The 12,696-nt window shown below is 47.1% G+C and overlaps 1 protein-coding gene and 2 non-coding genes across 5 annotated transcripts in view; 1 reads left to right on the top strand and 2 right to left on the bottom strand.

Moving 5' to 3' along the window:
* Positions 1–10,896, top strand: part of TEX2 (testis expressed 2) — a 103,413-nt gene extending 92,517 nt beyond the window's left edge. For 2 of the 3 annotated variants that reach the window (XM_045984376.1, XM_045984375.1), the window contains 4 exons: positions 3,382–3,507; positions 5,369–5,578; positions 7,499–7,619; positions 9,225–10,896. In XM_045984376.1, coding sequence (XP_045840332.1) covers positions 3,382–3,507; positions 5,369–5,578; positions 7,499–7,619; positions 9,225–9,347 — 580 coding nt within the window. In that variant the 3' untranslated portion in view covers positions 9,348–10,896. The remainder of the gene's footprint in view (positions 1–3,381; positions 3,508–5,368; positions 5,579–7,498; positions 7,620–9,224) is intronic. The other variant, XM_045984377.1, reaches the window with a different exon arrangement.
* An 866-nt stretch (positions 10,897–11,762) lies between these two features.
* Positions 11,763–11,897, bottom strand: LOC123930378. The gene has a single exon (XR_006816089.1). It is a non-coding gene; the product is annotated as a small nucleolar RNA SNORA76 (small nucleolar RNA).
* Positions 11,898–12,091: 194 nt separating this feature from the next.
* LOC123930360 lies at positions 12,092–12,161 on the bottom strand. The gene has a single exon (XR_006816073.1). It is a non-coding gene; the product is annotated as a small nucleolar RNA SNORD104 (small nucleolar RNA).
* Between the last annotated feature and the right edge of the window lie 535 nt (positions 12,162–12,696).

The raw sequence follows: 12,696 nt of genomic DNA, 5'->3' as shown, positions 1-12,696 counted from the left end.
TTCTAGAATCCCACGCCTTCACTTTCTCAGTCCTGAGCATACCGGAACGCCCTGAATCCAAATACCAGGGAGAGAGCAACGCACCACATTTTCCTTAACAGCGAGTCTTTCCGAAGAGTAGCCTGTGCCAGGGCCCCTGCTTTGTCTCACGGCGTTTTCTCAGTCCCCCTTCAAGTGTCCGTGCCCTGGGGGCAGGGGTGTTTCTCTCGAAGATGCTGCTCACCCTGCGGGAAGCCCCACTTGTAGCAAGTTTGCGCGTGTCCTCACGTGACTACCCTGAGGATGGTAGTAAGAAATGGCGACCTGTGCGGCTTTACTCCAGCGAAGTCCTTTCTCCTTTAAATATGTGTATACTTTTTATGTGTAGACTTTTTTCCTTTAGTCTTTGTTGCCCAAATAGCCTCCCTTTTACATATTGTAGTTAACATCACTTTGGGGCGATAAGGTGCTCGAAATGGGATTCAGGTAGCAAGCCAAGCAGTCGTAACTTTAGGGCTTGACCCGAAGAAGACCAGAGGGAGTCAGGGAAATGTTCTCCGTGCCGGGGGCTCTCTGAAGGGACCGTGGCTTTGGAGGAGGGCGTTTCCTGTAAGGCAATTGGCCTGTTCATGCTCTACCTCAGCAGCCTGGGTCCAGCGAGCCAGTCCCCACAGGGGTGCCCCTGCCACCTCCATATTGGGTCACTAGTCCACAGCACACCCCAAAGCTCCTGGTTTTGGGGAGCCAGGTGCCTACAGCCCACCCCGTGACCCGACCTTTCTCTGTGGGTGTACACACGTGCGTGCCTGGGCCACATGGATGGTGGCCACCTCGCTGGGCTGTCTCATCCTTCTCTTACAGTATTTTTTGGAGCTGCCTTTTAGAACTGTCTCTCGAGTCTGTGACATTCTTTTAACTATTTTGAGCATCAGCAAATCATCCTGCTTTGGATCCTGGAGAAATTGCTAGTTGTTCAGAGGCAATGGTGATTATGAGACCAAGAAATAAAATGGTCTGTCCAAGATAGAGTATCGGTGATACAATAATTCACTTTTTCTTATGTGTCTGATTCCAAGCACATGTCCAAAAAGATTTTTAGCAGCAGCAACAAAACTAGAATTAGCCCTTTAAGGTGGCTCTTTGGAAAGGATATCATACTCATCTGGATTCTAAGATGCATATTACAAAATGAGGCTTATTACGTTCTAGCCACCTTATATAGGAACGTGCAGTGTATCTTTCTCTGAAGCTCTTGCTGCCAATGAGATCATTAAATGCACATTCATTTATAAAACTATCTGCCAAACACAGAGTGACACATTTAAGTAGCTGGTACCATGTAGGGGTACTGTTTAAGTATTTAAGTATCTGGTGCCATGTAGAGGTACCGTTTTTTCAAAATCAAATTTGATGTCACCCGGTCTACTTTAACTTATAGGGTGTTGTCTCAGTGACTCACTTCAAGCCACAGAATGTTTCCTGTTCTCTGGCCTGAGGAGGGTTAATTTGGGAACCTGAGAGCTCTTCGCAGTGCTCAGCCCTTGACATCTTCTGCTTCAGGCCTGGGGGCTGCCAGATGACAAGTACCAGGGGGGACAGGAGGGGAAGGGGGTTCAGAGGGTCTCACTGCAGCCCCAGATCGCAAGGCAGCTTTCTGTGCTGCGAGCTGAGGAGCCGGCTTCCTGAGCCCTGAGGACACAGACACCTCGCCTGCTAGCGCTGGGTCTGTGAGCCAGGGAGCCTGGGCGCTGTGCTGCTGGACAAGCAAAACAGACGTCTCAGGTGGCCGTGTGACCTTCGGGCATTTGCCTCCCTGACTTTCCTCAGGCCAGGCCCCAGCTTGGGCTTTCTTGGGAATACTATTTTGCTGTGCACATTTTATATAAAAGAAGATCTCTGTGAGGGCCACCTGACCGTAGGAAGCTCTGCCATGGCTTTGTGAGCAACGGGGGCCCATAAGCGTTCCCAGACTAGCCGGGACGCTGATGGAAGGAGGCGGAGTCAGTCCGGTCCTGTCCTCTTGGCCAGGGACAGGAGGCTTTCCTATCTGCAGGGGGAGCTTCCCTTTAACTGTATGCTCAAGCCTGTTGGCTGAAACAGCTGGCTCTCCTGTTTCCGAGCTGGGCTTGGGGAGGAGCCCGGTGTCCTGCCAGGGAGGACACTTGCGAGATCTTTTTACAGCCCGGCTCCTGTTCAGGGGTGGGGATTTCAGCCCCACCCTTGGGGGAGGGGCCTCTGCTGGCCAGTCAGGTCTGCACTCCTGTGTGTACTCTGCCCTTGGGTGCCCTTGGCCCCCGTTGGCCAAGAGATGGCTGCCTCTCCCTGCCCCCTGCCGTGAGCATCAGAGGAAGACCCCAAAAGGGATTGCACCTGTAGGGACAGGACCTAAGCCTCACTGCCTTCTCCTATCCCGGTAATTTTGTCCTCATCAAAAATACGAGTCCTCGCCTCTGCTTTGTGACCATTTGGTTGCTTAGTAGTGTTCAGAGACTAATCTGTCCCTTGTTCCCCTTCATCCCAGTTAAGTGTCTGAGCCTCAGAGATGGACCCCGCCTCTCTGAAGCAAAGCCCCCGTCCAGGGAGGGAACTGCCTTTCATGGGGCCAAAGCTCAGCCAGGAACCCCGCCCTGTGCCATAGAGGGGCACTTGCCCCTGCTGGGGGTCTAGTAACCCCCCTGCCTCTGGACACTGAGTATCCAACCTGGAAGGATTAGTGAGGGACTTTGCTCCTTGATGAGGCTTCATATTACTTTTATTTTTAAAATGGTTTTTTAATTTGTGTTTCTCCAGGAAACTTCCTGGGTTCTCCCATCAGTTGCTTCCCAGAGTCCCTTGAGATTTGTCTCCTGCGATTGTTGAGATTTGTCACTTTTTCTATGGCCTTTAGGAGTTAAGGCAGGTATGGGGTATGGGGCTACGTAGTTTCACTGGGAAGGAGTCTTCAGTCAAAATGAATCTGGAGGTGACGAAGGAAGCATCATAGTTATTGAGCTGAGCCAGAGTCAAGGGACTTGCCTGAACATCCCTGTCATGGGTGAGAGGAGGTCATGTCACCAACATAAGCTGTCACCTCCCCCCTGCAACCATCGTTCTTTCCATTCTCCCTCCCACTTGGCTCCTGCACACTGCTGACGAGGTCACTGCATTCTGTCACACCCCCACCTGTCCTGACGCATGCACAAGATGGAACTCCTGAGGCCCAAGTCCTCCGTGCTGCTCTCGGGGGACTTGGTGCTGAAGAGTCTCCCGGGTAGCCTGACCACTCCCAGGGCTCTTGGATTGGGCCTCGTCTTTTCTGGGTGGGGTGGGGAGAGTGAGGACAGGTTCGCGGTGGCGTATGTGTGTTCTCTGTCGAAGCAGAGCCCCGCGGGCAGGCTGTGGTGGTGACTCTGCCCTCATCAGTTGCAGGCCCAGGGCGTACTGTCTGGCGGACAGCGAGGAGGAGTCCTCCAGTGCTGGCTCCTCAGAGGAAGATGACGCTCCAGAGCCCAGCGCAGGAGACAAACCCCTTCTCCCAGGGGCCGAAGGGTGAGTGGATCCGGTTTCCAGGGTCTCCACGGGTCAAGGTGCCAAGTCGGGAGTGAGCTTTTCCCCCCTTTGCGGTAATGTTTCTTACTCCTTCACGTTGAGCGAACGGTTTTCGCATTAAGAACTCAAAGTGGCTTCCAACCCTGGGCCCCACAGCAAAAACACCCGAATAGCTTTCCTGAGCTGAAAAGGTTCCCCATCAGAACGGCTTTCTCAGGCTATGGAAGAAAACTAGTATTTTCTGAAGATTTTACTTAAATTCAAGTTAGTTAGCATATATTGTATTATTAGCTAATTACAATAATTAGCATATGTTGTATATTGTATTATTAGAATATGTTGTATTATAATTAATATATTAGCATATACTGTATCATTAGAATTGAGTCATTCATCCCTTGCATGTAAGAAAATAAGAGAATTGAAAGGCCTGCTTGTGGCCAGGGGCACAGTTTACGCAACACCTCCCCCTGGTGTCAGCAGAGGGCACTGCGCCCCCTTTGTCCGGTCGCGTTTCTGTTGGCGCTGCCTGCGCCTTCCTGCAAGACCGGAACACTGGGGGGATTTCTTTGGTGTAGTTTGAAGATGTGGGTCACTTAGCTGATCTTTTGGATCATGAACTTCATTGTCTGTTACTTGGATTATGGAATAATTGGAGCGCTTACACAGCTTCTCCATAAGGAGCTTTTTGTTCTTTAAAGTGAGCTGAAGAAACAAAGATTATAAAGACACCAGAGATTGAGAAGCACTTAGTAAGAAAAGAGCAGTCTGTTCGCTTTTGAAATCCGACAGAAGATGGAAAGAGTGTGGACATTTGAGGAGTTGATACTAAAGCTTGTATATGTTATTTAAAACCTACCCTCTTCACCTTCCTAACTGTGCCTGACACTCTGAAACTCTGGGGGATTGTTAAAAGCAAATATCCTCTCTTCTGAGGCAAGTCTTATGTAGCTAGGACCTGATAGAAAAGCTTGCTTTCTTGGCCTGCTGGCGTGCCAGCTTGATGGGTAGTTTTCTTTAGAAAGGAGTTCTAAGCCCTTTGAAAAGTAGTTGTCACTTAAAGTTGACAATGACATCACCTAAAAGGCAGTCAAGGGGCACCTGGGTGGCTCAGTGGGTTAAAGCCTCTGCCTTCGGCTCAGATCATGGTCCCAGGTTCCTGGGATCGAGCCCCACATCGGGCTCTCTGCTTGGCGGGAAGCCTGCTTCCCCCCCTCTCTGCCTGCCTCTCTGCCTGCTTGTGATCTCTATCTGTCAAATAAATAAATAAATAAAATCTTTAAAAAAAATTTTTTTTAAATCAATAAATAAAAGGCAGTCAGTTAACTGCCGGATTTTATGTCCCTGTTGTTGCAGCATGATTTCTTATTTGATGTGTAGAGATGGGGCGGTTTCTCTAACAGGACGCAGGATTTATAATCAGTCATAGTAGATGTAGTAGTAAGAGGAGGAGGTAGGAGGAGGACAGGTGAGATGCCTTTTCTGCACTGAGAGAACTCTTGTCTCTCTGTTGGTCAAGACGCAGACTCTGTCCACTCTCTGCAGCTTCTCTAACATAGTAGCTCCTCAGCTGGGGGTTATTCTGCCCCCAGCGGACCTCAAGCGATATCTGGAGACATTTTGTACTATCATGACTAGGGAAGCATGTTGTTGAAATCTAGAAGGTTGAGGCCAGGGATGTGGCTAAGCCACCTACAGTGCCAGGAACAGCCCCGAGAACAAAGACTTAGCCAGTCCAAAATGTGGGTGGCGCTTCAGTTGAGAACCTCCTGTCTGAGGTGAGGTGAATGCAGAGCCACAGGACTTGGGGGGAGAGGGGGCAAAGTTTATGCTAACACCTGTCTGCATCCCTCATTTAAAGGTATGTTGGAGGTCATCGAACAAGTAAGATTATGAGGTTTGTCGATAAAATTACCAAGTCAAAATACTTCCAAAAAGCAACAGAGACAGAGTTCATTAAGAAGAAGATTGAAGAAGTCTCCAACACACCCCTGCTGCTAACCGTGGAAGTGCAGGAATGCAGAGGAACCCTGGCAGTCAACATTCCACCTCCGCCGACTGACCGAATATGGTGCGTACCGCCGGTCACGTGACCCTCCATATCCCTGCCTCCCCTCTACCCGGAAATGATGGAAAGTGCCCACTTCTGGGCAGAAGCCCTCTCAAATGTTCATCATGGAACCTTAATGTCCGTTGCAAATCCAGTTCTGCTTTCTTCTGTGAATGGTTGATTCCCATTGAAAGCTTCCCTTCACATGCTTCTCATCTTGGTCTTCCTCCCCTTGGAAGCCAGCTGTTTCCACCAGTTAGAACAGCCGCCATCCGTAGAGTTCTTATTCTCTGCCTGGCCTGGGGTGTCGCTGCTTCGCCGTCAGTCCTCACAGCGTCCTGTGGAGATGGGTACCACGGTCACCCACTTATGCATTCAGCAGAGCCCGAGATGCTTAGGGAAGACTCCCTGGGTTAGACCTCCGTGTTAAGGAGGCAGAGCCTTTGCACTTGATAATTGTGGTAGGAGGTCTAACCAAGGAGCCGTCATCAAATGAACCAGTGGTTCTCAACCCTATCTGCGTATCACAGTCAACTGCAGACTTGTTAAAAACAAAGATTTACCCAGCCCCCAGGATCCAGGGCATGGGGCACTAAGCCAGGATTGAGAACCACTGAAATAACCTATTATTCATGGGCCCAGCAGAAGAAAACCACTATCTGTGAACTGCAGTTTAAAATTGACATTCCATATCCTTTAAAATGTATATAATAAGTGTATACAGTGATTGCTGGAGACTTCATTGTACCAGAAACTACGTTGGCATAAAAAGGATAGCTCTGTTCTATCCTAGCGTTGAAACTGTCATGCTGGTATATATCCCTGGCATTCAGAAGGGTTTATGAGAATGATCAGAAGACAGTTTTTCAATCAACTAACCATTTGAAGATGATACCAGCGCTTCCCAGTAAAAACTTTAAAATGCCTTTTTAGATTTTATTTTTCGAGAGTAGTGTTTTCATTGGGGGAAAAAAAGTGATTGGGAACAAATGAAAAAAGTGGAGGGGGTAAAAAGCCTCTCATCTTACCACCCACAAATAACCATTAATATCTTACTGTACAGTCTTCCAAACCTAACAAAAAAAATTTTTTAATAGTAAGAGTCGATACATTTCTTCACTTTCGTGCTTTAAGATGTATTAGTTACAGGTGCCACTGCTTAGTGGAAGACAAAATTAAAGGCTTCAGGGGTCCTACTACCCATTGCCTTTGTTATAAATCCATAAAGTTAAGTATAGATCTTGGGAGAGTTTAGAAATGCTTGTAGCAATTTGACATTTTTGTAATTTTTAGAACATTGATCCCTGACAAATGGAAGTTTTTAGGTAGTTTGATAGCACAGTCTCGTGTCTGGATCCTTTGCCAACAGTTCGGAATGCCAGGCTACTCTACTGGGAAGCCTTAGTAAGCATGCTGTGGGGGATGGGATGAAAAAGCCGGTTACAGAACGTTGTCTGTTTACAGATGCATGTTAGGAGTGTGGGGGAAGTTGACCCTGGTCCTGTCTTGTGAGTGAGATGCAGAGAGAGGCAGTATCTTTCACATTCTCCTTTGTACACATGTATATTTTGGGGTTTGCAATGTACATATACTACGTTTATTAAAATAGAAACAAAGATCTTTGCTGTTTCAGGACAAACAACAACAACAAAACAAACAGAAAATAATGCCCAGGTCAGACTTTTCCAGTAGTGCTTCCTAAATTTCCCAGCTTGTCAGAACTGTTCTTCGATCATCACAGCCTTACACATAGTCCAGGGATGTGGGAGCTCACGATTCCTGTTTGCTGCCCTGAATCATTTTAGAAGGGATTTTCACAGCAAGAGAACATTTAGATAGGCAGATAGCCCTGGGTAAATGAACAGTGTTTGCCGTTGGTACTTGTCTACTTCCTCTCTTTGCATCTAAACGTAGTTGTTTACTACTTGTCTTCTTCAAAAGGTACGGTTTCCGGAAGCCACCATATGTAGAGCTGAAAGCTCGGCCAAAACTTGGAGAGAGAGAAGTGACTTTAGTTCATGTGACAGACTGGATAGAGAAGAAACTGGAACAAGAGTTTCAGGTAAATGTATGGTGTCACCTGGTGTTTCACCAGAGTCTCAAAGCTCAGGGCAGAACAGAGGTTCTGAGGTCCATCCGGGTCAGGATCTGCTTTTGAGAATCGAATGAAAGCTATGGGCCCTCATCCCAGGAAAGTACCCATCATGATCAAACGGGCATACCACTTTAGGTACAGTCTCAGAAACCCTGAGCCCTAGCCACAGAACCCTGTTAAGTTGTTCAGAGGAAACCCCAAAGGTGGGTTCGCTAAGCCAGAGCTCATTCTCCAAGCCTGGCTTCCGCTTTCTGCCACTCAAGCAAATAGCGGTGTAGCCAAGGCCCTGGGATCAACTATCAGGTATTCGAGGCACAGTTGTCTTTTAAGGTGTCGTGAATTGGCAAACAATTTACTTTGTAAATGAGTTTCACCTTTTGAAGGAGACCCCTAATTTTGCAGGGGTATATTTTGAGCTCTTGCCTTTAAAAATTTATATTTGTATTTAAAAGTTATGGATGAATGTTAACCGAAAACCAGTTTCTGAAAAGCTTAGCAATATCACCAAGTGCAAAAGTACTTTGAAGCTAGTGAGAGGAAAGACAACCTTTAGTTTTTTTTTCTTTTCCCTAGATCCTACAATAGGCATTAGAGTGGGTCATCTCTTTCGGGGATATTTGGGTACAAGGAGCACAAAGAAAGGACAAGGGGCAGAGGTTGGCACCTGAGTTTTGTGTTTTGTGGGGTTTTTTGTTTTGTTTTTTTTAAGATTTATTTATTTTAGAGAGAGAGTGTGAGGAGGTACAAAGGGAGAGGGAGGGAATCTCCACCAGACTCCCTCCAGAGAGGGAGTCTGGAAGGAGTTTGCCCATTGCAAAGCCCAACTTGAGGCTCTATCTCATGACCATGAGATCATGACCTCAGTCGAAATCAAGAGTCAGATACTCAATTGACTGAGCCACCCAGGCACCCTGGCACCTGGTATTTTTGAGGCAAGTTGGGAAGTTGATGGGTAATTGCTACAACCTCCCATAGCCATACTTTTTTTGCTTTGTGTATGTATGCCTTTGTAAGAGGGGTATTACTGGAGACTGAACGTATTGCCAAAATTCACTTGTGTAAAATTAGTTTATAAACAGGATAGGCAAAGCACCATTACTATCAATCACTGCTTGTTTTTCTTGTGTTCATTATAAAGTAGGATTTCTTTCATTTATAGCTTTGTCTGGTTCTGGGTGAAAAAAATTAGCTTACATTTTGTTGCTAAGATTTAAATGAATAAATTCACTTGGGATTTGTGTTCTGGACATAGCAATTTGGAAATATTAAAAAGTCCCTGAAGCTGATTCCTTAAAATAATGGTGTTGAGTATTTATGAATTCATGAGTAATTTTATCTTATGTACATGAAATCAAAGGCTGCTTCTGCCCCAGAGCTGACTGAGTTCTTGAGTTCATGTGCTGATGTGATTCAGCTCTTTAAATGTGGCAGAGAAACTAGTTTAGAATGTGCATGAAAAGTTGTTTCATGTGTACTTCTAAAACTTCTCCAAGTCCTAAAATGATCAGAACAGAATAGGGTGACACCCCAAGAAAAGCAAGCATTCTTCCACATGGCTATTTCTTTCTACAGAAAGTTTTTGTCATGCCAAACATGGATGATGTCTATATCCCTATAATGCACTCGGCCATGGACCCTCGCTCCGCTTCCTGCCTCCTCAAGGACCCACTTGTGGAGGCTGCTGATCAGCTGTGATGGGTGAAGATCTGACCTTCCCAGTATTAGGAGACCTAGCTCAAGGTGTGGGGTTCTCGGCTGCCATCCGTGCTGTAGCACTGGCCTCTCCTCGTGCCACAGCTTCTGCCCTCTGCCTGGTAGTGGGTGCCCATTCCACTGCGAGGTATCATTCTACACGTCTGGGAACTGGTGTCCGGGTTGCCGGCTGCAAAGCTTGGACTCAGCCAAGGGGACTGTGGGACAATCACCACAGTGGACCCAGAGGCTACAGATGACTCACTCCATGGCTTTTTTGAGTCTACCAGTTTTTGTGGCAGCAAGAGCACAGTAAAAGCAAAGCTGTACAACTGGAAGGCTTTCCCTTTGCCTCAACTCCTCCAAAGCTTTTCCTCAGGCAGCCGGTGCACAATGGAACGTCTTCTCACTTCTGCATTTTGTGGGTGACGTAGCCCTCCACAATCCCCGAGAATGTCAATTCAGGAACATGTGGAGGGTGGGGAGTGGAATTTTGTGAACCATTTCATTGATGATAAAGAAATACGCATAGCAACTTAACTTTTCATATTGTGCATTTTGGAAGCAAGTAGCCATAGAACACATACACACTAACATACCATCAATGGGTGGGGACGGTGGGATTTATGTGAACATTAATTAGGCAAAGCCATGAGATCAAACCATCCCAAGCTTTCTACCAATGAGATACAATCACCTGATTTTAACTAATCCCAGTGTTTTCCTGAGACATGAGCATATGTGAAAATGTCAAATACTGCACAGGAGTGGATTGGGGTCGGGGCAGAGCCAGATCCACATCTTTCTATCAGGCACCTCCTATGTGCTCTGTGCTTTATATAGGCATCTACATGCTTTGTTAATCTAACTGGTTTAGGGTTATTTTGAGGTTGTGGGCAGTTTCCTCTTCTGACAGCCAAAACAAACTGTCACCTTTGAGAGTCAAGACCAAGTTTGCTCAACATTAAACACTACATTATCTAAAAATCCATGTGACCTTTCTTTAATGTTGCCAACCTTATTTGGTGCGTTTGTGTCAGAATCTTTAGTTTACACGTTTGGGGGCTCCCTAGTTGTATAATTTGCTTTGAGAAGTACTCTTAAAACACAATTTTTTATTGTTTAAAGCTGCATTCAACATCAAAAACTACCGTGGGTAACTTTTGATAACTTACATCTGTGGACAAAGCTAATAGTGGTTTTTTAAACAGCACCTTGCCTGAACATGACTTTAAAGAAATTAATATATTGAAAAAATATATTGGAATCCTTGACTACTTTAATTGCACCATTAAAACATTTGACTTAAATTATTTGATCATTCCAGTCGGTGTACTGTTCTAATTTCTCAATGTGTAGGCCAATTTGCCTGTCAGTCCGCATGTCTTGTTCACTGGTCTATAATTTTTGTGCAATAACTGAAGGCAGAGGACTAGATGCACTACTGTGTAAAGAGATTACACATGACTACCCTATTGCACTTAAATAGTATTTGGGGATTTACAATCGCTTGCGTTGTTTCACAAAATAAATATCTCAATGTCAAACACTAGATAAGCATCCAAGTTATTTCTACTCAATCCATTTTGGATAATAGGGAGAGAATAAACAGCGTGTACAAGTCACTTGGGCACTCAGCTGCCCAAGTAGTTTCCATTTCCTGGGTGACCCACCAGATGGGCCAATATTGCAAGGTGGTCCTCACCACACCCTGACGTCGTGGATTTTAAGAGCCTGAGACACAGTCTGGTTCTGCGGTCAACACCCTCAGTAGCCTAGTTAATCCTATTTACTTAAAGCGCCCTGCACTTAAGATACGCCGAAGTAGTTTAAACACTGCCCTTGTGCATCCTTGCCCTTCAGCATTGCGGCTTTGTGCTCAGAACTGATACACCTTTCACCTAAACCCCGGTGAGAGATGGCTCATTACCATCAATCTGGATTGGTTAGGAGTGTGCACTGCATTTCCTTTGGTGCCTGATGTGCCCAGTAACGCATGAAATGTATCTTTACAACGATCTTGTTTAGGCTAACTGGGCTAATTTGTCCAAAGCCTTTATCCCATGCTCAACCACAGTATACAAATACGCAGTTGGCCCTAAATGATAGTTTTCCTAAGTGTGTTGCCGCTACACCTTAGCCAGGCTAGTTTCCAAATTCATGCCGCATCAAGACTGAAACCAGTTCCTGTGAAGTATACCGGGGCTCTTATACTGCTCATTTAGCAACCCCCGCCTTTCAGAGGCCATCCACGCCCGGTTAATCAGGTCTCCACGATCACGGTCAGGAACGTGAGTAGCAAAGCCTACAGGATCCCCGACGTCTCTCCAGGGCGTTTCGACCTCGGCTACGAGACTGAGGCTGGAGTCTTCGCAACCCCCCGCGGAAAACCTCCCAGCTCCCTGCAGCCGAGTGCTGCTCTGTCGCTCGCGGTTAAAAGGACCGCCGGCGGGAGAACCAGGCGGCCCCAGTTATGCGCAAGCGCAGTACTCTGGCGCTGCAGCCTGACCCCCGGCACCACGCGCAGGCGCAGCGAGGGCTCAAAGGCAGCGCGTCGCGACAGTTAACACCCAACGCCGGCACTGGCATCAATTTATTTTATTGAGGGGCTGTAGGGAGAGGTCAAAAGGGAGGACAGGGAGATCCGACGCCCTCGGCCCGGCCAAAACCTGCAAGAACGAGAGGAGTGGGTTAGTGGGGCTGCGTCCGCAAGCCCGGTCCCCGCCCGCCGCAACCCTGGAGGCCCGGCTCAGATTGTTGTTCGCATCACCCGCATCAGCAGTCTAACACGTGCTTTTTTTGGATTGTCATCACAGCAGGACCCCCAACGACCCACCCGGCTCCTGCACCGACCCGCTAGAGCCCATCACAAACACACCTCAACCTTCCAGCGTCACGGTCCCCGAAAGAACGAAGCGCTGCCTCTGGCTTCTACTTAAAGGAGCTGACAGGAGGCGGTTGGGCGGGCCTTGTCGGCAGTAACCAATAGCAAGTGAAACATTCGGTCACGTGCCGTAACGCAGCCTCAGGAGCGGCTGTGCTCGCTTGAGTCCTCCAGAGTGTAGAGTGGTCACATGCCAACCATAGAGATGGGAGTCAAAGACTGCCAGGGTGCATTTCTTTCTCTGTGTTGATTGCGGGCTTGCAATCAGCCCGTTTCTCTGCAGTTTACAGGAAAGTTTACAAATAGGACCCAACTGAGTCACTTGTTTGTGATGTTCTGTGCCAGGAGGAAGGCTAGGAGCTGAGCATATAAAGGTGATAATCTAACCTTGTCCTTTTTTTGAAAGTAACCTGTTCGGTTAAGAAGAGTCTGTCTTTGAATGTAGAGGATGTGCAACCAGATCCTGAC

The sequence above is a fragment of the Meles meles genome, chromosome 18, assembly GCF_922984935.1.
Source record: "Meles meles chromosome 18, mMelMel3.1 paternal haplotype, whole genome shotgun sequence".
NCBI lineage: Eukaryota > Metazoa > Chordata > Mammalia > Carnivora > Mustelidae > Meles > Meles meles.
Note: the sequence above shows the minus strand (reverse complement) of the source record. Positions and strands in the feature narration are given on the sequence as shown.